The sequence below is a fragment of the Oncorhynchus tshawytscha genome, linkage group LG28, assembly GCF_018296145.1.
Source record: "Oncorhynchus tshawytscha isolate Ot180627B linkage group LG28, Otsh_v2.0, whole genome shotgun sequence".
NCBI lineage: Eukaryota > Metazoa > Chordata > Actinopteri > Salmoniformes > Salmonidae > Oncorhynchus > Oncorhynchus tshawytscha.
The window spans coordinates 7,268,995-7,296,411 of record NC_056456.1 but is presented as its reverse complement, the minus strand read 5'-3'; the positions used below and the strand labels follow the sequence as shown (position 1 = coordinate 7,296,411).

Below are 27,417 nucleotides of genomic sequence, written 5' to 3'. Positions count from 1 at the left end.
ATCATTGAATATTGTAAGAGCTTTCATTGTCTGCTTTATATGCCTCATTTATCTTACGGCTCTGACTTGGTGTACAGGGAGAATACTGTAAGAACGGCCCATGTTCTGAATTCTGTTTTAATTCTGTCGCTGTACATTTCAAAGGTGCTAAACAAAAAAGTTATTGACTACGTCCATCTTAGCTCGCTCATTGTTTTATTTGAAATTACGGATTGCATCTTATCTGCTCATCGTTACCATATGCCATAATTTGTACATCTCAATTGTCAGTAAAAAACATATTTGTTTTTAAGCAAGTCAGCCATGTTTTTTTAAATGCAGTAAATGAGTCTGAATGCACTGTTTCGCTGCCAGAGAAGGCTATGTTGATAGCCAGATATGGCGGTGGTATGGATTCACTCCATGGTGATGAAAAGAAAGTAGGTCCTAGCAGTTTGCGTGCACCGTTTGTCACCGTTATAGTCCAATGAATGTATTGTTTAGTGTTGTGTGTAGTGGCTTTGCTGGCATGCATTAAAAAAATATATGTTGAGATTGCCTCACCAAGATTTGCATGCTAAAATCGCCACTGGTAGCAACCTAACCATTATGAAACTTATATTTGATCAAATAAACCTTATATGTAGCAAATTAGCAATTACATGTTTTGTTGACCAAATTCGACACTCATTAACCTCCATACAAAGATTCCTCACTTCGTGGTCTTATTTTCGAGGACAGATTTTGGGCAGAGTAACCCTCCAGCTTTGCCTCTTTCTCTGGTTGCGTTTAACTATTAAACGAACGGCTCCCAGAATGCATTGAGGAGGTAGGATAACATAAAGAATGATAGAGGCTTCTAGTTTCCAAAATGATGTTTTAGCATGGGCAGTGCCAATGAGGGCTCTCACCTTATTTAATGTTGTCAGCTCGGTGGGACTTGCAACTTCATTGGCTGAACTCTCCTGGTGACCCTGTTGGAGTCATGTCCAACCAGGTAATCAGGAAGGATCCGCCAATCGTGAAGAAGAAAATAGACTACTTCAAAATGTAGATATCCTCAATGGTCTAACGCATGCTGTCACAGACGCTATAAAGGCACCTCTATCTATCTCTATGTAGGAAACGGCACAGGCTCGTACACGCAAACGATTTCGATGCAATCCAGGATCCTTAGCAGCTGATACAAAGTAACAACATTTTTACTACAGTTTGCGCTGGAATTAGTTCGTGGGTGGGGTAAGAATTTATCGAGACTATCGGGTTGATGTCGTATTTTCTAGTTTTATTTCTCGGGGAAATGAAATACTTCTTGTTGACTTAGTCAGGTCAGGTGTTACAGCCTATGTGGACCAGGCAAATGACTGTTGCTAGGTTGGTTGGGTCGCCATAAAAACGTTATTGTAATGATCCCAGTCATTTTAACTTGAAATAACTTTTCGAAAATTCTACCGACATGTATTTGATGTACTTTAATGAAATGCTTTACAAACATATGCCTTGTAGCCTTCAAACTTAAATTCATACCTCAATGCAATATTTGCTCAAAATAAGCTGTTGACAGTAATTCAAGTCACTTGGATGTTATCTGTTGTCAAACTAAGATTTTGAATATCCATCTCTCTCCAAGACATCAAAGTGTAAACGTTAACAGACACCCACTTGTACCTATTTCTCTACACATTTCTCGCCACTACTGAAATTAACACCTGCCATTCACACTCGGGACTATTCCCTGTTAGGGAGTGAAAAGGTTCTAAACCTCAGTGGCTGTGTTTAAAACAGTACATTACATTAGAAAGACAGATTATCATGGACCCTGTTAGAAGATCTGACAGGTGTCACTATCACCTCTCAGATAGAAACTAAACATGGGACACTGTTGAGCAAGCTACCTATATGGTGTGTGTGGGGGGGTCACACTCCAACACTCAGAAATAATTTACAGATAGCCAGGGGCACACACCAAGTCAGCCCAGCCATTAGTGAGGCTGTATTCTGTATTTTTCAGTTTGTCCATGCAGAACCCCTGATGGGAGTAGGTCACATGATTATAAGTAGGCCTAGCTAGGTGTGCTGGAGCTCACACACTCTCTATCTCACACACACACACACACACACACCACTCACATCATTTTTCTCCAACCCAAGGATTTAGACTCTTGCCATGAGAATTCACCTCCACAGGTCACAAACGCATGCACAGAGTGAGAGAGCAAAAGGGAAAGAAATATACTTTAGCTATTTCCTGTTAATGAGTAAACAGTGTGTCAAGGCCCCTACCCTGTGGACATCATGAAGGGAGCATGTTGAACATTTGCTAGTGGCAGTGTACTGATTAATGTTTTACAGGCAGTCAGTGTTGTAGTGGAGTATAAATGCCATTTTACGCACCTTTTTTATTTTGCATTACATTCGTTTACAGATTTTTTTCTGGGAGAATGCATTGAAAGTAGAGAAAGCGTTAATCTATTGACACTGCGTTCACCTGCTGGGATACTTGGCTGACCTGTATTTCACGCTCCACACCCCCTCTCCCTTCATCCCCTTTCCTCCCAGGTCAGTATGGGGAAGTGTAAAACTTACATTCCTAAATGGCACCCTATTCCCTATGTAGTGCATTACTTGTATGGGCCCTGATCAAAAGTAGTGCACCATGTAGGGAATAGGGTGCCTCTTATTGACTCTCTGTGTGTAGTGTACTGTAGGAGGAAGCTGTGTCTTGTCTGTTGTGTACTTAACAGGTGAGCCAGAGACTGTAGCGACAGAAGGGTGTGTGAACTGTGTCTTTAGTACCCAGCTGTGTGAACTAAGCCACACATTCACACACACACATGCAGCCGGTGGGTTACTTTCCTCTATGGCACACACTCCTGTTTGTATGTTTCGGCCAGCCTTGGTGTCACTAGGCTGTCACTGGTGTGTGTGTGTGTGTGTCCACCCACCCACCCACCCACCCAGTAGAGAGAGATCTTTGAGCAACAGTGGTTGGACATATAAGACCAAACTTGCTCTGAGGCCCATACATACACTGATGGTGTACTGACATCAGATGGCCGCCTCGCTTTGCGTTCCTAGGAAACTATGCAGTTGTTTTTTTTACGTGTTATTTCTTACATTAGTACCCCAGGTCATCTTAGGTTTCATTACATACAGTCGAGAAGAACTACTGAATATAAGAGCAGCGTCAACTCACCATCAGTACGACCAAGAATATGACTTTCGCGAAGCGGATCCTGTGTTCTGGGGATCCACTGATTGCCAGGACAAGGCCAAGCAATCATTGTCAAGGTTCCTCAGTGAGATTGGTTCTGAAGAGGATGCCTTTCACCTAGGACAACGGAATGGATCCCAGCCGGCGACCCCAAAAAAAACGACTTCGTAAAAGAGGGAAACGTAGCGGTCTTCTGGTCAGACTCTGGAGACGGGCACATCGTGCACCACTCCCCAGTATACTTCTCGCCAATGTCCAGTCTCTTGACAACAAGGTTGATGAAATCCGAGCAAGGGTAACATTCCAGAGGGACATCAGAGACTGTAACGTTCTTTGCTTCACGGAAACATGGCTCACTGGAGAGACGCTATCGGAGTCGGTGCAGCCAGCTGGTTTCTCCACGCATCGCGCCAACAGAAACAAACATCTTTCTGGTAAGAAGAGGGGCGGGGGCGTATGCCTTATGGCTAACGAGACGTGGTGTGGTCACAAAAGCATACAGGAACTCAAGTCCTTCTGTTCACCTGATTTAGAATTCCTCACAATCAAATGTCGACCGCATTATCTACCTAGGGAATTCTCTTCGATTATAATCACAGCCGTATATATGTCCACAGACACGAGCTAGAGAGTTCTGTCTGGTCCCCCAAGCAGACACATCGATGGCTCTGAACGAACTTTATTTGACTCTTTGCAAACTGGAATCCATACATCCGGAGGCTGCATTCATTGTAGCTGGGGATTTTAACAAGGCTAATCTGAAAACAAGACTCCCTAAATTGTATCAGCATATCGATTGCGCAACCAGGGCTGGAAAAACCTTGGATCATTGCTATTCTAACTTCCGCCACGCATATAAGGCCCTGCCCCGCTCTCCTTTCGGAAAAGCTGACCACGACTCCATTTTGTTGATCCCTGCCTACAGACAGAAACTTAAACAAGAAGCTCCCACGCTGAGGTCTGTTCAACGCTGGTCCGACCAATCTGATTCCACACTCCAAGACTGCTTCCATCACGTGGACTGGGATATGTTTCGTATTGCATCAGACAACAACATTGACGAATACGCTGATTCGGTGTGCGAGTTCATTAGAACGTGCGTTGAAGATGTCGTTCCCACATCACAGATTAAAACATTCCCAAACCAGAAACCGTGGATTGATGGCAGCATTCGCGTGAAACTGAAAGCGCGAACCACTGCTTTTAATCAGGGCAAGGTGACCGGAAACATGACCGAATACAAACAGTGTAGCTATTCCCTCCGCAAGGCAATCAAACAAGCTAAGCGTCAGTATAGAGACAAAGTAGAATCTCAATTCAACGGCTCAGACACAAGAGGTATGTGGCAGGGTCTACAGTCAATCACGGATTACAAAAAGAAAACCAGCCCCTTCATGGACCAGGATGTCTTGCTCCCAGGCAGACGAAATAACTTTTTTGCCCGATTTGAGGACAATACAGTGCCACTGACACGGCCTGCAACCAAAACATGCGGCCTCTCCTTCACTGCAGCCGAGGTGAGTAAAACATTTAAACGTGTTAACCCTCGCAAGGCTGCAGGCCCAGACGGCATCCCCAGCCGCGCCCTCAGAGCATGCGCAGACCAACTGGCTGGTGTGTTTACGGACATATTCAATCAATCCCTATCCCAGTCTGCTGTTCCCACATGCTTCAAGAGGGCCACCATTGTTCCTGTTCCCAAGAAAGCTAAGGTAACTGAGCTAAACGACTACTGCCCCGTAGCACTCACTTCCATCATCATGAAGTGCTTTGAGAGACTAGTCAAGGACCATATCACCTCCACCCTACCTGACACCCTAGACCCACTCCAATTTGCTTACCGCCCAAATAGGTCCACAGACGATGCAATCTCAACCACACTGCACACTGCCCTAACCCATCTGGACAAGAGAAATAGCTATGTGAGAATGCTGTTCATCGACTACAGCTCGGCATTTAACACCATAGTACCCTCCAAGCTCGTCATCAAGCTCGAGACCCTGGGTCTCGACCCCGCCCTGTGCAACTGGGTACTGGACTTCCTGACGGGCCGCACCCAGGTGGTGAGAGTAGGCAACAACATCTCCACCCCGCTGATCCTCAACACTGGGGCCCCACAAGGGTGCGTTCTGAGCCCTCTCCTGTACTCCCTGTTCACCCACGACTGCGTGGCCACGCACGCCTCCAACTCAATCATCAAGTTTGCGGACGACACAACCATTGTAGGCTTGATTACCAACAACGACGAAACGGCCTACAGGGAGGAGGTGAGGGCCCTCGGAGTGTGGTGTCAGGAAAATAACCTCACACTCAACGTCAACAAAACTAAGGAGATGATTGTGGACTTCAGGAAACAGCAGAGAGAACACCCCCCTATCCACATCGATGGAACAGTAGTGGAGAGGGTAGCAAGTTTTAAGTTCCTCGGCATACACATCACAGACAAACTGAATTGGTCCACCCACACAGACAGCATCGTGAAGAAGGCGCAGCAGCGCCTCTTCAACCTCAGGAGGCTGAAGAAATTCAGCTTGTCACCAAAAGCACTCACAAACTTCTACAGATGCACAATCGAGAGCATCCTGGCGGGCTGTATCACCGCCTGGTACGGCAACTGCTCCGCCCACAACCGTAAGGCTCTCCAGAGGGTAGTGAGGTCTGCACAACGCATCACCGGGGGCAAACTACCTGCCCTCCAGGACACCTACACCACCTGATGTTACAGGAAGGCCATAAAGATCATCAAGGACAACAACCACCCGAGCCACTGCCTGTTCACCCCGCTATCATCCAGAAGGCGAGGTCAGTACAGGTGCATCAAAGCTGGAACCGAGAGACTGAAACACAGCTTCTATCTCAAGGCCATCAGACTGTTAAACAGCCACCACTAACATTGAGTGGCTGCTGCCAACACACTGACTCAACTCCAGCCTCTTTAATAATGGGAATTGATGGGAAATGATATAAAATATATCACTTGCCACTTTAAACAATGCTACCTAATATAATGTTTACATACCCTACATTATTCATCTCATATGTATACGTATATACTGTACTCTATATCATCTACTGCATCTTTATGTAATACATGTATCACTAGCCACTTTAACTATGCCACTTTGTTTACATACTCATCTCATATGTGTATATACTGTACTCGATACCATCTACTGTATCTTGCCTATGCCGCTCTGTACCATCACTCATTCATATCTTTATGTACATATTCTTTATCCCCTTACACTTGTGTGTATAAGACAGTAGTTTCGGAATTGTTAGTTAGATTACTTGTTGGTTATTACTGCATTGTCGGAACTAGAAGCACAAGCATTTCGCTACACTCGCATTAACATCTGCTAACCATGTGTATGTGACATTTGATTTGATTTGACATTTTACATGGGACAACCCTTTCTCCATCCTTTTTAGCATGACATATGCTTATGAATGTTTTTTTATTAATATATTTATGCCTTATAAAGGATCTATGAAGGCTTCATGAAGTTGAAGCATATTTTATTTCAATGCAATTTAGTTGATGGGGTCAGTTCAGAACTGTGACCGTTAGGTCTATGCTATGATACTAATGAACATCAATCAAATTCGTAGGAGCATGTCAAATTGGGTCTCAAATTAAAGCTAAGAGACTATCAGAAAACTTAGAAAACATCTACAGTACCAGAAAGTCTACAGTACCAGAAAAAGTATTTTAGAAATGCATCAAAACACAATGATGTTGAAGACCCCTGACAAGTTATATTTACACTTTTTAATATTTAGTTTGAGAAAATGTTTGCCTCTTGTAAGTTTAAGAAATATTGCCTTGTGCCTCAAAATTCCGTTACCAAAAAACACATCTTAAAGATATTTTTTTATTTCTCTCCCTCATGAAGAGGGAGGATATTGAACATACACAGAAGTAACAAGTAAAGATAGACCTATCAATTAGTGTTTTTACTGATATCAATTTTATGTATTAATTAAGTGATTAAAACTCGAAATTCCGTTACCAAATCAGTGGCGGAATTTCTAAAAAATCGCTAGCGGATTTTCTGCAATTGAATTTGTAACAATGGGAAATCATAGTTGTCACAAACCACAGTTGGGTTCACACATTTGGATAGTACAATAAAGAAAAGTAGAGTATAGTTCAGTACAGTACACTGAGCTGAATTCACTAATGTATTGTGCTCTACTCTACTTTACTGAACTCTACTGTTCTGTACTGTGCTCTACTGTGCTGTACTTTGATGTCCAAACTTGCAGTGGTGGAAAAAGTACCCAATTGTCATACTTGAGTATAAGTAAATATACATTAATAGAAAATGACTTAAGTAAAAATTTCCTTAGTAAAATACGACTTCAATAAAAGTAATTGGTTTTAAATATACTTAAGTATCAAAAGTATAAATCATTTCAAATTCCTTACATAAAATAAACCAGATGGCACCATTTTCTTGTTTTTTAGCCAGGGGAACACACCAACACTGACATAATTTACAGATAGCCAGGGGTACACTCCAACACTCAGACATAATTCACAAACGAAGCATGTGTGTTTAGTGAGTCCGCCAGATCAGAGGCAGTAGAGATAACCAGGGATGTTCTCTTGATAAGTCTGTGAATTGGACAATTTTCCTGTCCTGCTAAGCTTTCAAAATGTAACGAGTACTTTGGTTGTCAGGGAAATGTATGGAGTAAATGTATATCATTTTCTTTAGGAATATAGTGAAGTGAAAGTTACCCCCAAAAACTACTTAAGTAGTACTTTAAAGTATTTTTACTTAAGTACTTTACACCACTGCAAACTTGTGAAACAGATGACTAGGATTACTTCAGATTTGATTACCCCAATTCTGTTACTGGGTGTAAATCCTCTTCACTTACTGTAGTTCAATAACCAAAAATGATTTTTTTCAAAGTCAATGTATCATGCCGTAGCTGATACTCCATTCTTTCTGCAGACAATTCGAAAACGTAGACACAAAAAACTGAGGGAGATTTTAGTGAAATTCAGTATAAATTGTTAAAAGGATTCATTGTGCATAGAGTTGTATGGGTTGTTAAACTTTGAAATCAATGTTTTTTTTGTTTGGCGTACTTTCTAATAAAAAATCTGAGTCTCGGTGCAAGTTCTTTTATCATGGAATTGCCCCCTGCTCTCTTGTGTTGTGTGAATTCTCCCTCTCCGTCCCTCGCCCCTGCCATGTGTGTTGTCAGTGAGCTCGTCTGACTAGGGCTGTGGTGCTGTAAGTGTGTCAAACCAGCTTTCTTTCCTTTCCACACCACAGGCTTTGTTTCTGTTCTGTAATAGAAAATAGTCTTTGTCAGGATTCAACACAATCTAATCCTCTCTTCTCGTCTGGGGTATTTTCAGGCTTTTGATTGTTTCAAGGAACGGCAGAAATATTCTAGAATGCCATTGTGTGCTCTAGCCTTTAAGATTTCCCTTCACTGGAACTATGGGGCAGCCCCAGAGCTACTACTCCTCCACCAAACTTTACAGTTGATACTATGTGTTTGGGCAGGTAGCATTCTCCTGGCATCCACCAAACCCAGATTAGTCCGTCGGACTGCCAGATGGTGAAGCGTGATTCATCACTCCAGAGAACGCGTTTCCACTGCTCCAGAGTAAAATGGTGGCGAGCTTTACGCTACTCCAGCCAACGCTTGGCATTGCGCATGGTGATCTTAGGCTTGTGTGCGGCTGCTCGGCCATGGAAACCCATTTCTTGAAGTTCCCGACGAACAGTTATTGTGCTGATGTTTCTTCCAGAATCATTTTGGAACTCGGTAGTGAGTGTTGCAAGCGCTACACGCTTCAGCATTTGGCGGTCCCGTTCTGTGAGCTTGTGTGGCCTACCACTTTGTGGCTGAGCCGTTATTGCTCCCTGATGTTTCCACTTCAAAATAATAGCTCTTACAGTTGACCATGGCAGCTCTAGCATGGCAGAAATTTGATGAACTGTCTTGTTGGAAAGGTTGCATCCTATGACGGTGCCACGTTAAAAGTCACTTTGCTCTTCAGTATGGGCAATTCTACTGCCAATGTTTGTCTATGGAGATTGCATGGCGGTGTGCCCGATTTTATTTATTTTTTATACACCTGCCAGCAATGGGTGTGGCTGAAATGGCCGAATCCACTAATTTGAAGGGTTGTCCACAATTGTTTTGTTTAAACTGATTTTAGATGAGATATACACCTCTCAAATTATAGTAGGCCACAACAAACAAAACGCTGTCTTTACATGAAACCAAACTTCCAGTACCGTATGCGGTATTGTGACCTGTCCAGGTTATTTCTTATTAGCTTTACAAATGAGCAATTAAATAACAAAACACAATGTAATACAAATGCAATCTCTCTCCATCCATCCATCCATCCATCCAGCAATCCTGTATACAGGTTCCATCCCCCAGGCTCCCATGGCCTCCCCATGGCCTTGGTCCCATCATCCTGACCTTTAACCCCCACATACTGTAACACATGGATGACCTGGATGCTGTCAGAGGACTTTCTCCTCGACCCCCTCCTCCTGAGGACTCTGTGTCCCTCTCCTCGTCCAGCACCGACATCATCAACTTAGACGGTACAGGATCAGGGAGTCAGCTACGCTACAGTAGTTGCAGTAGTTAGTCCTGTATGTGTTATTGTACCTGCCTTATGTTTGTTATGTGTTATTGTAACACTTTGTTTTGTGTGTGTCTAGATGTCCATTAAGCTGTGTGTGTGTGTTTAGATGGCCACTACAGTGCCCTGCTAGCGGAGTTGGAGGCTGATGCTCAGGACCTAGAGGGAGAGTCCTGGAGTGTCTCTGTGGACCAGCAGTACATAAAGAGGCTACACAAAGACGCTATAAAGAGACAAGATGTCATCTATGGTAAGACTATAACTGGGGTAGCTGATCTTATCATTAAAGAACTGATTTGGGTGATGATGATAACCATTGCTACAATTATGTTGATGACTTTATAACAGTAATAATGAGGATGATGGTACTAACTTTATAACTAATAATTATGATGCTGTATTTGTGTATGTGTGTGTGTGTGTGTGTGTGTCAGAGTTGATCCAGACTGAGGTGTACCACATGCGGACCTTAAAGCTGCTGCTGAGTGTGTACCAGTATGAGCTGAGACGCAACCTACAGATGGAGGAGACTAGGCTGGACAGGATGTTCCCTCAGGTAACACACGGAGAGATGGGGAGAGAGTGCGAGAGATCGGAGACAGAGCCTTCAGATGGAGCATAAGCTGGACTGGATGTTCCCTCCGGTGACTTCATCTCCTGCTTAAAACCAATAGGTGTGTATTACATGTACAGTAATCATTTCCTTTACTCTTCCATCAGATGGACAGCCTGCTGCACATCCACCAACACTTCCTGTGGTGTCTTAGAGACTGCCGCGACGGACAGAATCACTACACAGTCACACAGCTGGGAGCTATACTCATCAACCAGGTAGGAACCATTACACCCTTACACAGACGGGTAGGAACCATTACACAATCACACAGTTGGGAGACATACTCATCAACCAGGTAGGAACCATTACACAGACAGGTAGGGACCATTACACAGTCGCACAGTTGGGAGACATACTCATCAACCATGTATGAACCATTACACTGTTACACAAACAGGTAGCAACCATTAATTACACAGAAGGGTAGGAACCACTGCACTGTAACACAGACAGGTAGGAACCATTACACAGTCACACAGACTAGGGGAAAATGACTACCACCTCTCATTTAAGCCATGGAAGTTGAAGGCCGACCCCGGTACTACAGGCATTGTTAGCAAAAAACATGATCCCCAATATTAGTGAATGGATAAAATGGCAATCTTCGTGAAAATATTGAAGACAGTCAAAGTACCAATAATTGCTTCTAATACACCAGATGTTTATCTTCAAACCGATTATTTTAAAATCGCACACAGAATAAGTTATTTTTGTTGATTTTGTTAATGGCAGCCTGCAGTACCCAGGTCCGCCTTTTTAAAAACATTTTTTTTTAAATTTTACCTTTTATTTAACCAGGCAAGTCAGTTAAGAACACATTCTTATTTTCAATGACGGCCTGGGAACAGTGGGTTAACTGCCTGTTCAGGGGCAGAACGACAGATTTGTACCTTGTCAGCTCGGGGGTTTGAACTTGCAACCTTCCGGTTACTAGTCCAACGCTCTAACCACTAGGCTACGCTGCCTTCATCTTGAGTTAATGAATGTGAAAAGGCAGCACTGAGCTAGCCTGCAACTTCACTTCCTGGAGTAGCTCAAACTGCGCATGTTGTCTCCATGAGACACCATCTTAACTGACTTAATTTGGCTTCAATGCGCTATTGAGTCTTCACATAGGAATGGTTTCACGTGACCGATGGCTTGGTCCATTCATATATACAGTCATTGAAACAGACATGTAGGAACCATTACACTGTAACACAAACAGGTAGGAGCCATTACTTTGTCACACAGCTGGGAGATATACGGATCAACTAGATAGCCCCCCTCTCTCTCTTTGATTCTGAGAAAGCATTCTCAAGAAATCATGACTCTCTCTGTACCATCCCTTTGTCATATATTGAGTCATACCTGATGCTTGTTGTTTACCTGATCATTATCATGATGATGTGGTGGTGTAGTTTTCAGGTGAGATGGGAGAGAGGATGAAGGAGAGCTATGGAGACTGCTGCAGTCACCACACAGATGCTGTCGGCTTCTACAAAGAACAACTACAGAACAACAAGAAGTTCCAGAACTTGATTACGAAAATCGGTCGGTTGTCCATCGTGCGGCAGTTAGGAGTCCCAGAATGTATTCTGTTGGTGACTCAGCGGCTCGCAAAGTACCCCTTTCTGGTCGAACGCATTCTACAGAACACTGATGGTAACTAACAGACTCCGTTAGGTAACTGAATGCCTTTAAGGTGGGCTCAGCTGGGCAAGGATGCATATCTCTTTGCACTATCAGCTCCCAGGCCCAGCATGCTTGATAACTGTGCTGTTCATAAATTAAATTTGATTTTATTCCTGAATTGACTGAATTTAATTGGAATGAACCCAAACCCAATCCTCTACTCTCATCCCATCTTCTCCCATCAGCTGACAGTGAGGAGCACGATGCCCTGGCCCAAGCCCTGGTTCTGATCAGAGAGACCATCTCTGCTGTGGACTCTCAGGTCCATGACTATGAGAGGGCCTCTTGGTTGAGAGACATAGGCAGCAGTTTGGAACCTCATTCCTGTGGCAGGCTGAAGGATGGAAGGGTGTTCAAGAGAGAGGACCTGGCAGTGGGGTCCAGAAACCTGCTCCATGAGGGGACTGTCAACTGGCAGGCAGCCAACAGGTGGCTGAAAGGTGATTTAAAAAGAAAGTCAAATCCAAAATGATTGGCATCCTTGATAAAGATCAGCAAAAAGACTGTATCAAATAAATAATACACATACTGAGCTATTTTGTATGCAAAAACAATTTTTTACATGTAACATTATTTCTCTCAAAAAGATTGGGGTCAAAATTATTGGCACCCCTCTTTTCGGAATCTTTCCAGATCCTTGATATCCTTCATCTGCGCTTGTGGACTGCCCAAACACAGGTTTTCACCGTGGTTCAAGTCCAGAGACTGAGATGGCCAATGCAAAATGTTGATTTTTGTGGTCAATTAACCACTTATTTTGGGTTATTGTCTTGCTGGAAGATCTGCTTTCGGCCAAGTTTCAGCCTCCTGGCAGAAGCCACCAGGCTAAAATGGCTAAAATGACCTAGTACTGGGTAAAGTTCAAGAGTTGACCTTACAGATATTCTCTGGTATTTTTGTATGCTTTTTAGCCAGTAGTTCTGAAAGTAGCGTCCACGAGCCAAAAGTGTACAGTTACAGTGAAGTATTGGGACAGTGACACATGTTGTTTTGGCTCTGTACAGTCGTGGCCAAAAGTTTTGAGAATGACACAAATATGAATTTTCAGTCTGCTGCCTCAGTTTGTATGATGGCAATTTGCATATACTCCAGAATGTTATGAAGAGTGATCATATGAATTGCAGTTAATTGCAATGTCCCTATTTGCCATGCAAATGAACTGAATCCCCCAAAAACATTTCCACTGCATTTCAGCCCTGCCACAAAAAGACCAGCTGACATCATGTCAGTGATTCTCTCGATAACACGGATGTGAGTGTTGACGAGGACAAGACTGGAGATCACTCGGTCATGCTGATTGAGTTCGAATAATAGACTGGAAGCTTCAAAAGGAGGGTGGTGCTTGGAATTATTGTTCTTCCTCTGTGGTTACCTGCAAGGAAACACATGCCATCATTGCTTTGCACAAAAAAGGGCTTCACAGGCAAGGATATTGCTGCCAGTAAGATTGCATCTAAATCAACCATTTATCGGGTCACCAAGAACTTAAAGGAGAGCGATTCAATTGTGGTGAAGAAGGCTTCAGGGCGCCCAAGAAAGTCCAGCAAGCGCCAGGACCGTCTCCTAAAGTTGATTCAGCTGCGGGATCGGGGCATCACCAGTACAGAGCTTGCTCAGGAATGGCAGCAGGCAGGTGTGAGTGCATCTGCATGCACAGTGAGGCAAAGACTTTTGGAGGATGGCCTGGTGTCAAGAAGGGCAGCAAAGATGCCACTTCTCTCCAGGTAAAACATCAGGGACAGACTGATATTCTGCAAAAGGTACAGGGATTGGACTGCTGAGGACTTGGGTCAAGTCATTTTCTCTGAATCCCCTTTCTGATTGTTTGGGGCATCCAGAAAAAAGCTTGTCCGGAGAAGACAAGGTGAGAGCTACCATCAGTCCTGTGTCATGCCAACAGTAAAGCATCTGAGACCATTCATGTGTGGGGTTGCTTCTCAGCCAAGGGAGTGGGCTCACTGACAATTTTGCCTAAGAACACAGCCATGAATAAAGAAGGGTAGCAACACATCCTCCGAGAGCAACTTCTCCCAACCATCCAGGAACAGTTTGGTGACAAACAATGCCTTTTCCAGCATGGTGGAGCACCTTGCCATAAGGCAAAAGTGGTAACTAAGTGGCTCGGGGAACAAAACATCGATATTTTGGGTCCATGGCCAGGAAACTCCCCAGACCTTAATCCCTTTGAGAACTTGTGGTCAATCCTCAAGAGGCGGGTGGACAAACAAAAACCCATAAATTCTGACAAACTCCAAGCATTGATTATGCATGAATGGGCTGCCATCAGTGTGTGGCCCAGAGGTCTTGAAAAAGAAAGGTCAACACTGCAAATATTGACTCTTTGCATCAACTTCATGTAATAAAGTTCAACTTCATGACAATAATCTTCATGACAATAAATTGTCAATAAAGGCCGTTGACACTTATGAAATGCTTGTAATTATACTTCAGTATTCCATAGTAACATCTGAAAAAAATATCTAAAGACACTGAAGCAGCAAAATTTGTGGAAATTAATATTTGTGTGATTCTCAAAACATTTGGCCACGACTGTACTCTAGCATTTTGGATTTGAAATGACACAATGAAGACGAGGTTGAAGTGCAGACTGTCAGCTTTAATTTGAGGGTATCTTCATCCATATCAGGTGAACCCTTTAGAAATTACAGCATTTGTTGGACATAGTTCCCCCATTTTAGGGGACTAAAAGTATTGGGACATATTCACGTGTATGTGTATTAAAGTAGTAAAAGGTTAAGCATTTAGTCCCATATTCAAAGCACGCAATCACTACATCTAGCTTGTGACTACAAATTTGTTGGATGCATTTGCTGTTTGTTTTGGTTGTGTTTCTGTTGTGTTTGTGTTTTGTGCCCAATATAAATTAATGATTCATAATGTATTGTCATTTGAGTCACTTTTATTGTAAAATAAAAATAGAATATGTTTCTAAACACTCCTACATTAGTGCGGGGACTCCCGTGATTACGGATCATCTTAAATGAAGTGTGAATAATGATGAGTGACAAAGTTAGACGCACAAATATCATACCCCCTCAAAAGCATGTCTTGGGGGTTTGATATTTGTGCGTCTAACTTTCTCGCTCATCATTATTCACAATTCATTCAGGATTATCCATAATTATGGTAGCATCCACATTAATGTAGAAGTGTTTAGAAACATTCTATTCTTATTTACAAAAAGGTGACTCCAAAATGACACAATACATTATGAATCATTCCTTTCTATTGTGCATAATCTGAAACACAACCAAAACAAACAGCAAATGCATCCATCAAATGTGTAGTCACAAGCTTGATCTAGTCATTGTGTGCTATGAAAATGGGATCAAATACTAAACTTTTTATTACTTTAATACACAGGAATTTGTCCCAATACTTTTGGTCCACTAAAATGGGGGGACTATTTACAAAAAGTGCTGTAATTTCTAAACCGTTGACCCCATATGGATTAAAATCCCCTCAAATTAAAACTGACAGTCTACACTTGAACCCCATAGTCATTGTATAATTTCAAAGTGCTGGAGTACAGAGCTAAAACAACAACAAATGTGTCACTGTCCCAGTACTTTTGAAGCTCACTCTATGTGCACCAAGTCATTGCTCTCGCTCTGTGTGCATCTTGCTAGTTGTCACTCAAATAGCGAGGGGCTGAAGCTCATTGGCTGAAACTCGAATTGCTAAGGGCATTGGCCAGTGTGGGGTTTATTTATGCTCATGCATCCTTATTTTGACGCCAAACCCACCATTGGTGGGTTTGAACAATGCTACCTTATATAGCATTAAACAATGACAATAAACAATGCTACCTTATATAATGTTACTTACCCTACATTGTTCATCTCATATGCATACGTTGATACTGTACTCTATATCATCGACTGCATCCTTATGTAATACATGTATCACTAGCCACTTTAACTATGCCACTTGGTTTACATACTTATCTCATATGTATATACTGTACTCGATATCATCTACTGTATCTTGCCTATGCTGCTCTGTACCATCACTCATTCATATATTCTTATGTACATATTCTTTATCCCCTTACACTGTGTATAAGACAGTAGTTTTTTTTGGAATTGTTAGTTAGATTACTTGCTCGTTATTACTGCATTGTCGGAACTAGAAGCACAAGCATTTCGCTACACTCGCATTAACATCTGCTAACCATGTGTATGTGACAAATAAAATTTGATTTGATTTGGTGTGCGTGGCCAAAGATATCAATTTTCATGTCATCGGAACATAACACTGGTTCCAATCCAAGTTCCAATGCCATTTGGCATCCAAGTGCCAACTCCAGGCGTTTAGATTTGTTGGATGACATGAAATTAGAGCTCTTTGGCCACGCACACGGTGCAGGAGGAGGCCAGGCTAAACCAGTCTCAGAGACTTCCAAGGTAAAAGACGCTACCCATACCAGCTCTACCCGAGCGCTTCAAAATGTCCTCAATAACAGCTGCCTGCAACTCCCATTGTCAGGTCATATGGAATATATGTGTGTGTATCTGTAGGTCTGTTTTTTTTCTGACCATAGAATCTGTGTGTGTCTCCAGGGAGTCTATGTATGAAGGATGCCCAGATCATGCAGAGCCTGACAGAGAAGCTGCGTATGTTTGCTGACATGGCGGAGGCTGTAACAGGGCTGGAAGATGTAGCTAATCACTCTCGTCTGCTGCTCCGCAGTGACGACTTAGACCCCCAGCAGGGGGAGACACTGCTCAAGGGGGCCATCACTGAGGGTAAGTTTGTATGACAAATCCACCCCTAGACCTTATGCAATTGTGGAGATCTGAGAGAATTTCATAGGTTAAAGCAATATTGCAATAGCTCCACCGTCACCTCGGATAGGCTGGCCTTGGTACTCCTGCTAGGTCTGCTAGGATCTGATAATATGGAACTTAACCCCTTTCTTTAGTAAATCTGATATACAGTTGAAGTCAGAAGTTTACATACACCTTAGCCAAATACATTTACACTCAGTTTCACAATTCCTGACATTTAATCCTAGTAAAAATTCCCTGTTTTATGTCAGTTAAGAACACCAATTTATTTAAAGAATGTGAAATGTCAGAATAATAGTAGAGAGAATTATTTATTTCATCTTTTATTTCTTTCATCACATTCCCAGTGGGTCAGAAGTTTACATACACTCAATTAGTATTTGGTAGCATTGCCTTTAAATTGTGACAAACGTTTCGGGTAGCCTTCCATAAGCTTCCCACAATAAGTTGGGTGAAGGTTGGCCCATTCCTCCTGACAAAGCTGGTGTAACTGAGTCAGGTTTGTAGGCCTCCTTGCTCGCACACGCTTTTTCAGTTCTGCCCACGACTTTTCTATGGGATTGAGGTCAGGGCTTTGTGATGGCCACTCCAATATCTTGATTTTGTTGTCCTTAAGCCATTTTGCCACAACTTTGGAAGTATGCTTGGGGTCATTGTCCATTTGGAAGACCCATTTGCAACCAAGCTTTAATTTCCTGACTGATGTCTTGAGATGTTGCTTCAATATATCCACATAATCTCCCTTCCTCATGATGCCATCTATTTTGTGAAGTGCACCAGTCCCTCCTGCAGCAAAGCACCCCACAACATAATGCTGCCACCCCGCTTCACGGTTGGGATGGTGTTTTACGGCTTGCAAGCCTCTCCCTTTTTCCTCCAAACACAACGATGGTGATTATGGCCAAACAGTTCTATTTTTGTTTCATCAGATGAGAGAACATTTCTCCAAAAAGTACGATCTTTGTTCCCATGTGCAGCTGCAAACTGTAGTCTGGCATTTTTATGGCGTTTTTGGAGCAGTGGCTTCTTCTTTGCTGAGCGGTCTTTCAGGTTATATCGATCGGACTCGTCTTACTGTGGATATAGACCATTTTGTACCTGTTTCCTCCAGCATCTAAGGTTCTTTGCGGTTGTTCTGGGATTGATTTGCACTTTTAACACCAAAGGACATTCATCTCGAGGAGACAGAATGCGTCTCCTTCCTGAGCGGTATGACGGCTGCATGGTCCCATGGTGTTTACACTTGCGTACTATTGTTTGTACAGATGAACGTGGTACCTTCAAGCGTTTGGAAATTGCTCCCAAGGATGAACTAGACTTGTGGAGGTCTACAATGTCTTTTCGGAGGTTTTGGCTGATTTCTTTTGATTTTCCCATGATTTTCCCTTTTGCTTTTTACATCCACAGGTACACCTCCAATTGACTGAAATGATGTCAATTAGCCTATCAAAAGCTTCTAAAGGCATGACATAATTTTCTGGAATTTTCCTAGCTGTTTAAAGGCACTGTCAACTTTGTATGTAAACTTCTGACCCACTGGAATTATAAGTGAAATAATCTGTCTGTAAACAATTGTTGGAAAAATTACCTGTGTCATGCACAAAGTAAATGTCCTAACTGACTTGCCAAAACTATAGATTGTTAACAAGAAATGTGTGGAGTGGTTGAAAAACGAGATTTAATGACTCCCACCTAAGTGTATGTAAACTTCCAACTTGAATTGTGAATACTTATTGACCCACCATGAGAATCCAATGTCAGCTTATCAGTCAGATAATCAGCTTTTAGTTTATTCTTCTTCTCTCATCAGTGGAGAATCTGCAGAGCCTTCTCCTGTCCGGTGTGACTCTGAGAGACCCATACCCCCCTCCAGAGGACTTCCTGGGATCACTGGAATACAGTTTGAGACCCGAAGATCTACGGCTCCTTCGAGGGGGGCTAGGCCTTGGGGGGCTTGAATGCATGAACCTAGCCGCACTCAGGAGAGCCGAAACCTTAGGGGGCTATGTCTGCAATCCCATTCCCCCTATGAAGAGTAAGTCTACCGCTCAGTCTACAACTCATATAGATGGACTATGGTTGCTGGATTTACCCCTACTCCTCTCTGATTCAGAGGGGTTGGGTTAAATGCAGAAGACACATTTCAGTTGAATGCATTCAGTTGTACAACTCACTAGGTATGCCCCTTCCCTTTCCCTTATTATACCACTGTTCGTATTAATATCTGGTCATACTGTATCATTCCTCTTATCTCACAAATCCAGTGTTTTCTTTGGAACACAGTTGAACGTTATTTGTTCAACATTTGCTGTGCATGTTTTCCAGATGGTAATATACAGGCGGGAGAACGGCCAGGCAGTGTGGCGGTACAACCTCTAGACAGAGGTCAGCATTCAAACTCTGGCCCCCAGCTACAGGACCTTGACCAGTCAGAGAGTCTGGAAATGTCGGTGAGTGACTGGCTGTCCCATTCTCTCCCTTTCACTTCCAAGTGGGCACTTGTTCCCTCCTACAAGTGTGCTATTGTTCTCTCCTCAGGGAGGGAGGTATTGACTGGTTCGTCTGATTCATGGTATTGTGATTACAGGCTGATGAGTCACCTGCACCAGCATCATACTGGACTTCTCCATGCCCAAATCCATCCTTTCCTGAAGCTGAGGTAAGTGTTGCTAGATGACTCTGAAGTCTGAACATATCTTGATGTTTAGGTTCATGAATATCTGCAGTCACACTTTTTTTTTTTATTGTGCTAACCTATTGGAGCCAAGTTTTTGTATTTTATTAGTTATGCAAATATTTGTCTATTAGATAATATTTATATTTAAGGATCATTTAATTTATTTACAGTGCTGTGAAAAAGTATTTACCCCCTTTCTATTTTTGTATATTTTTGACACTGAATGTTTTCAGATCAAATCCTAATATTAAATAAAGGTAACCTGGAATGCCCTGTTTAGTTTGAGAGACATAACAACGTTCCACTTTTGACACATCTGTCCATTGAACATTCTTGACAATCATCCAGGTGCTTTTTGGCCAACTTGTCGACTTTTTAGACGACATGGGTCCCGTTATGTCTGACGAAAACCAAACACTGCATTCCACAGTAAGAACCTCATACCAACGGTCAAGCATGGCGGTGGTAGTGTGATGGTTTGGGGATGCTTTGCCTCCTCGGGACCTGGACGACTTGCCCTCATTGAAAGAACCATGATTTCTGCTCTGTATTATAGAATTGTATTTTTTTCTCCAATTTTGATCTTGTCTCAATCGCTGCAACTCCCCAACGGGCTTGGGAGGCAAAGGTTGAGTTATGTGTCCTCCGAAACATGACCCGCCACACTCCGCTTCTTAACAGCACCATTGTGTCGGAGGATACACCGTTCAACTGACGACTGAAGTCAGCCTGCAGGCGCCCGGCCCGCCACATAGTCACTAGAGCGAAACCCTCCCCTAACCCAGACGACGCTGGGCCAACTGTGCGTAGCCCTATGGGACTCCCGATCACGGCAGGTTGTGACACCTCCTGGGATCGAACCCGGTCTGTAGTGACTCCTTAGACCGCTGCGCCACTCGGGAGGCCTGTATTAGAGAATTCTAAAGGAGAATGTCAGGCTATCCATCCGTGAGCTGAAGCTGGGTCATGGAGCAAGACAATGATCCAAAACACAGAAGCAACTCTACATCAGAATGGCTGAAAATCTACAAAGGTAAAGTTTTGGAATGGCCTAGTCAAAGTCCAGACCTAAACATGATTTGAAATGTTGTGGCAGAACCTGAAATGAGCAGTTCATGCATGAAAACCCACAAATATTTCTAAGTTAAAGTAGGAAGAGGGGGCCAAAATTCCTCCACAGCGATGTATGATCAACAACTCTACGAAGTGTTTGGTTGCAGTCATTGCAGCTAAAGATGACACAACCAGTTAAGGGGAAATTCTTTTTTCACACAGGGGCATTGGGTATTGTATAACTTCATCAAAATGTTGTGTTATTTGTTCACTCAGGTTCCCGTTATCCAACATCAGGTTTTGGTCAAAGATCTGATAACATTCGGTGTTAAAAAAAAGAAGAGAAAATCAGAAAGGGGGCATATTATTTTTCACGGCACTCTGTGGTTTATGCATTAATTTGGTTATGCTCTATTATTGGAATTCTAATAGGCCAATTACTCCCTCTATCCTCAATTAGTTGTAAGTATGGGCCCAGATATCCACATATTGGGTATATAGAAACAGGAAGTGAGGCCTACGCGTTATGGCAAATGTTTTACCTTGATCTAATTTGTATACCTGGAATACTGGAACCTTTTTGTTTACCTTGCAGTTATTTGTTTGGATTCTTGTGTGCATCTCAAATCTTGCAATTGGTTTTCCCACGGCTATTTGAAAGCTGCTACACAACCTTATTTCTATCTCTCTCTCCCCAGTTCTTTGACAGAGTGCTGCTGCTCTCACAGAAACTCTACAGTCTGCTGGTAAGACATACTGTATCTATTCTTTACATTCTACAGACAGTTGCTACGATTGACCGGTCTTCTCTTACTATTCGATAGGTTTTAACTGTGTCCCCTGGTCTGAAGTTTGTCCTCTGCCTCCTGGTGTTAAGTTTGTTCCCTGCCCGTCCCTGTAGGCCATCGTGTCCCAGCAGGACAGCCACATTGAGTTGCAGCGTGCCTCGCTGTCAGAGCGTGAGCATCCGGGCCGTCCTCGTGGAAATGTGCTCCTGGAGCAGGAGAAACAACGTAACATGGAGAAACAGAGAGAGGAGATGGCCAACTTCCACAAGCTGCAGACACAGCACAGACAAGAACAGGTATGGAACTAGAACACCGTTTATTACATTATAGAAACAGAGAGAGGAGATGGCCAACTTCCACAAGCTGCAGACAGCACAGACAAGAACAGGTATTGAACTAGAACTCAGTTTATTACATTATAGAAATGGAGCGAGGAGATGGCCAACTTCCACAAACTGCAGACAGCACAGACTAGAACACAGTTTAAACTCTGAGGTAGAAAATGGTTTATTATGTTAGAGAAATGGAGAGAGACACAATCAGGAACAGGTAGCTAGAATAGAGCTTTAAACTGCAGACACTGTATCAGTTATTACGTCTTTCAGCTTTTACCAAAATATAGCCATGTTGTATATGTATACATAGAATCTTGTTATACGGTTACACCTGCTGGATGAAGTTCCTGTCTTTATTTATCTCGATTAATCCTCTATCTATTGTGTTTTATCTATGATATCTATCCCATCTCTCTGCCTCACAGGTGTCAAACTCGTTCCATGGAGGGCAGAGTGTCTGCATGGTTTTTGCTTCTCTCTTGTACTTGATTGATCACTGATTTACTTAGTAACTTTCCTCGCCTGGTTTTCTAGTTGCTCCAGCAGAAACTCAGGCCTCCATGTAATGAGTTTGACACCCCTGCTTATCTATCTCACTTTTCTCTCATTGCTATTTGATCCATCTCATTCTCAGGCTCGCTGGGAAGAGGAGCAGGAGTGCCACCAGTTGCAGGTGGAGGTCCTGGAGGCAGAGCTAAGACACAGAGAGGAGGAGTGTAGGAGACTGAAGGAGAAGCTAGCAGAGGAGAGGGGGGAGCTGGAGAGATGGAGAGAAACCTACCAACAGGTTTCTGCTTTGTTTTGTTACATTATACAGTGTTACAATATAACAATGGTGGTCTTACTGTGATAAGAGTGTCTGCTAAATGACCAAAATGTAATATGGTCTATTAAGAGTATATAAAAAAAAATTAAAAGCACCAATTGCCAATTTTACCCAAGTGAGTGCTGCTGGAATGTGACTTACCTTACCAACAGGATCTGGAGAGGCTGAGAGAGTCTACAAGGACTGTGGAGAAACAGAAGGAACGCCTGGATTTACAGATGAAGTTGAAGAAGAACAAGACCATTGCCAAACCTGGGAGTTTTAACTTCAACACTCAGCAGGTGAGGAGGTGGTGTGGTCGTTAAGGACTGAGGACCAATAGTGAGAGGGCTGTTAATTATGCATTTATAGATATTGATGTTTAGGTCATCTGGTCATTCTCTTCTTCTCAGGCTGTCCCCCACTCCCAGTCGTTTCGAGGGGACCTCCCACACTCTGCTTCCTTCCGAGGGGACCTCTCCCAGTCGTTCCGAGGGGACCTGATTGGTGGTTGGACCCCGGGAGGTGACGTGACCCCCATCCCAGCTTCTAAGGTCCACGTCCAACCTAGCCTCTCTCTAGCCACAGCTTTCCTGGAGCCACCCCCAGAGGTGAGACATAGCTAGGACGTAGCGTGAGCTAGACTACATGGATGGACAGTATACCAACCACAGTTAGGGTTGACAAATTCCGGCAACTTTCCCCAAATTCTAGAAATAGGAAATATGAGGAGAAGTAGAAGATTTCTGGAATATTTAACGGTACTTTGCAAACCCTATCCACAGGACTATGTGAATGTGTGTTCACCTTCCAGCGTTGTTGTACTGTAGTGTATTGATATTTTGTATGCTGTCCTCACAAAATGTATTTCCATGAAAAGTGACAAAGTTCCCTATCAGATGGTACACTCGATACAACACTCTTACGAGTTTGATCCCCGTAGCTGTGTGTTGTAACTCGTTTCCCAGTATTCATAATCTCGTTCCCAGACACTTCCGCCCAAATGCGAGTCTGGTGGACCAACGTGTCAAACTTGGCCTTCATTAGCCAATACAGAAAGAGCAGGAGAAACTCAGAGCATAAGCATTGACTTAATCTACCAACCAATCATCTCCGACAACTAAGGTTGGGCGGTATTCAGATTTTCATACAGTTTCTGTACCACCCGGATTATACGGTATTACCGGAAGTGCACACAAGGGACGCCATTTCAAAAAATAACTGTGCGTGATAGCGTGGGGACAAGGTTACAGTATTCCTAACTTTACATTATTGTGTTATAGGTGCCCCTTCATAGGGAGAGCATCAGCCCTGCGCCCCCTAAAGCGGAGGTTCCCATTCACCTGATCAGCACCACCAACCAGGTGGTCCACAAGCCAGGGGCTGTGCAGCAGCAGATCCCCACCAAGCTGGCTACCCTCAGCAGCAAGGGCAAGGAGAAGAGCAGAAAAAAGGGATCGCACCAGCGCATGCATAGTGCAGGTCAGAACACAGCACTGTAGAATATAATGGAATACTTCATTACAGACATGGTAGAAATGATCACATAAAACTACCCACACTGGATGGTTAGATGCTCCTATAGTTTTTATTAGCAATGTATTGAAGACAAAGGCTCTCCATTGGGCTTAGTGGGAAGGGGAGGACCATCCTCAGTGAATTTTATAAAAATAGTGAAACTTATAAAAAGTGATCATATACTAAATATATTCACATGTCACCAAATAATAAATTAAAACACACTGTTTTGCAATGGTCTACAGTAGCCTCAACAGCACTCTGTAGGGTAGCACCATAGTGTCGCCAGGGGACAGCTAGCTTCTGTCCTCGTCTGGGTATACTGACTTCAATACAAAACCAAAGAGGCTCAAGGTTCTCAACAGCCTTCCATAGATTTATACAGCACAGGAGGTTGGTGTCACCTTAATTGGGGAGGTCAAGGGCTCATGGTAATGACTGGAGCAGAATTAGTGGAATGGTATCAAATACATTAAACACATCCTTTCCATGTGTTTGATGCCATTCCATTTACTCTGTTCCAGCCATTATTATGAGCCGTCCTCCCCTCAGCAGCCTCCACTGTTACACAGAAATTATGACAACTTCCGGAGGACATCCTCCAACCTCAGCTCTTGCTGCATGAACTGACAGGTTGTCCACCCGATCAAAGGATCAGAGAGGGAATCTAGTACTGAAAGCATACGCTACAGCTAGCTAACACTGCAGTGCATAGAATATGGTGAGTAGTTGACTCGGCGAGAGAAAGATGACAATAGTTGAACAGTTTGAACAAATTAATTTCTTAAAAAATGGAGGAGCAAATGGAGCTAGCTAGTTTAGCCTACTCAAACACCCAGCTCAAACAGAGAGGGATGCTATGTTAGCTAGCTGGCTATGACTGTCCAACACTTGAACTCTTCCAAGTCAAGGTAAGCTTTTGGTTTGACTAATTTATTGCCACCGCGGCCCGCCTTCTAAACTGCTTACTGACTGTACAGCATGATTGTAGTGGGTTTACTAACACATTAGTTATATTAGCTATGTTGACTAGGACATCACTTTAGCTAATATGGTGAAAACAATGTAGGCTGTATGTATTGGTTATGATATGAAGGTTTAGCTTTGACATTTCCCCCCTGGTCACAGACAGCTAATGTGTTGTGCATTGAAGTCCACAAGCGAAAGGAAAAGGTGAGAGGAAGAGAGTGGGTAGATGTGAGAAGGAATAGAACAAGCTATGAAAGTGAACTGTTTGCGTGTGATCAGGGGTGTATTCATTCTGCCGAAAAACGTTTCTTAAACGGAACCAAACAGGGATAAACATACCTGAATTTGTCCAATAGAAACTCTCGTTTGCAACTGTGCACCTACATTGTAAACGTTCATTCATAGCTAGGTTGAAGCAACCTCATAGGTATAGGGAGAATTCAAGTAGTAGCCTAAATCTATCGATGTTACATTGAACTGGGTGAATGGGATACGAATGACAGTCATTCAATATGCTGTTATAGAAATAAGGCCATGCTCATAAAAAATGGTGTCCTCATCTTAAACAGCACCAACCGGCACTGGTGGGATCATGATGTCAATCACAAGTCAGATCTTTGAGCAAATTATAACATTTACCTCCACTGTTGATATTTTCTATGTTAGGGAGTGAGTAGTTGTCTTTCTTCCTGCAGCATCTATAGACATGTCTCAGGTGGTGCCGATCAGAGTGACAAGAAAAGAGGGCGGGAGTCTGCGAGGGAAGAGGACTGTGAGTCCTCACAGGAGCTACCAAACAGGTAAGACGAGAACCTCGGGATTTCCAGATACACATTATCAGATTATTACCATGACTGGAGATATGTTTTAACGTCTCAGGATCTAAATTAACATGGCGCACGCATGTACAGACACACGATGAGTAAGTTAACCCTATGTTGCTATCCCTCCTCAGATTGTTTCTTTAGTCCTCCAGAGCCTCTGTCCAATGCCAAGCACTCCCAGACCCTATTGTCTAGCAGCAGCATGAGGATGAACAGCCAGAGCCACTTCCCTCCACCCGAACCTCCCCATCCTCCACCCTTCCCAAAAGACATAGCACGCAAACCAACCAAGGAACGCGTAATCTACCTGTAAGGCCACAGGATAAGACCAAAACCCTATGCCAGGGGTCTGCAACTGTGTGACAAAACCGGTCCACAAGTGATTTTATTTGGCCCTCAAAAGCAGTCTGTTTTGATCAAAGTAAAGATGTGATTTTTTAAATATTTGGACTGATTAGGCTTTTCTAATTCCTTGTACTTCTTGAGTGCCTGTTGAATTTCCAAAGACATTTATATTGTTCTGATGAGTGTTTCTGTCATGGTTTAAGAGAAAGTGTCTCTAACCACTCACGTCTTTACTTTTAAAGGATTCTTATTCATGTTGAGCAGTGGTGTTAGGAAGCTGTTTATTATTTTAAATTGTTTACAGATCTGAGGTGCCAAGTACGTTTTATTCTCAGAGCACATCAGAAACTACTCTAATCTATATAGTCTACCTGCTGCTTGAAATCAGAATGTCTTAATGAAAATAATGCATTTGTCATAGCTACATTTACTTCCATACATTCTATCTGTTAGAGGGAATAATAACTGTATGGGGTTCTGGTGTATTTTAACACTGAATAATAATGACTACTGGAAAGAAATGATGCCAATTCTGCTGTGGTTTCTGTCATGAGGGAGACAGGAATGGGTGTCATGACTGTTTGTGCACTTGGTGGACTGTTGAATGCAGAAGGCCTGACCACGTGATATCAATGCTCAAAATGGACTGTAGTAAGTCAAGTTTTACCACACAGCTTCCCTGTGTGTGTGAATGTACAGAAATGTTAGGACACTGTGTTTAGTTTGAACTGGAGCAAATAGTTTTTCCTTTTTGCTCATTGTGTAACAAGGTTATGTTCTGGGAACCAAGGTAACTTGTAAATAATGTTTTAATAATAACCTTTTGAATTATGTTTTAATATGGGGGAGGTTGTTTGGAAGGTTTTGTGAATTATGTTGCTCACAGTTTCCAGTGAACACCTACATATAATTAGAACACGTTATACAGTGCCTTCAGAATGTATTCATACCCCTTGACTTATTCCATATTTTGTTGGGTTACAGCCTGAATTCAATGAGTGAAAACATGTTAAAAAAAAAAATTAAATAAGTTTTGCAAATGTATTACAGAAATCAAATGTACATCCCCTTTGCACTCCAAATCGAGCTCAGGTGCAACCAATGTTCTTTGATTATCCTTGATGTCACGACTCCTTTGTTAAATTGTTTGGACATGAATTTGAAAGAAACACACC

The 27,417-nt window shown here is 42.8% G+C and overlaps 1 protein-coding gene across 4 annotated transcripts; it reads left to right on the top strand.

Moving 5' to 3' along the window:
- The first annotated feature begins 1,039 nt into the window (after window positions 1-1,039).
- Window positions 1,040-27,109, top strand: LOC112226583 (rho guanine nucleotide exchange factor 18). Of its 4 annotated transcripts, none has more exons than XM_024391006.2 (20): window positions 1,101-1,169; window positions 2,405-2,538; window positions 9,588-9,786; window positions 9,937-10,077; window positions 10,262-10,383; window positions 10,548-10,658; window positions 11,844-12,087; window positions 12,303-12,557; window positions 16,701-16,886; window positions 18,739-18,963; window positions 19,254-19,378; window positions 19,516-19,587; window positions 21,357-21,404; window positions 21,560-21,742; window positions 22,416-22,568; window positions 22,760-22,888; window positions 23,000-23,197; window positions 23,870-24,068; window positions 25,769-25,873; window positions 26,029-27,109. In XM_024391006.2, exons 3-20 carry the CDS (start codon window positions 9,684-9,686, stop codon window positions 26,208-26,210), a joined length of 2,781 nt encoding a protein of 926 aa, XP_024246774.1. In that variant the 5' UTR covers window positions 1,101-1,169; window positions 2,405-2,538; window positions 9,588-9,683; the 3' UTR covers window positions 26,211-27,109. The 4 variants fall into 4 exon arrangements, with proteins under 4 accessions (XP_024246772.1, XP_024246771.1, XP_024246774.1 ...); XM_024391005.2 differs by having other exon boundaries at window positions 1,104-1,218; XM_024391004.2 differs by lacking the exon at window positions 2,405-2,538 and having other exon boundaries at window positions 1,040-1,169.
- The last annotated feature ends 308 nt before the right edge of the window (window positions 27,110-27,417 follow it).

Bases quoted from the DNA above. Each gene is read 5' to 3' on its own strand.
- LOC112226583 (XM_024391004.2), top strand. From the start codon at position 9,684: ATGGATGACCTGGATGCTGTCAGAGGACTTTCTCCTCGACCCCCTCCT. The intron at 10,659-11,843 runs GTAGGAACCATT...GTGGTGGTGTAG, and splicing joins GAGCTATACTCATCAACCAG to TTTTCAGGTGAGATGGGAGA. The intron at 22,569-22,759 runs GTTTCTGCTTTG...CCTTACCAACAG, and splicing joins GGAGAGAAACCTACCAACAG to GATCTGGAGAGGCTGAGAGA.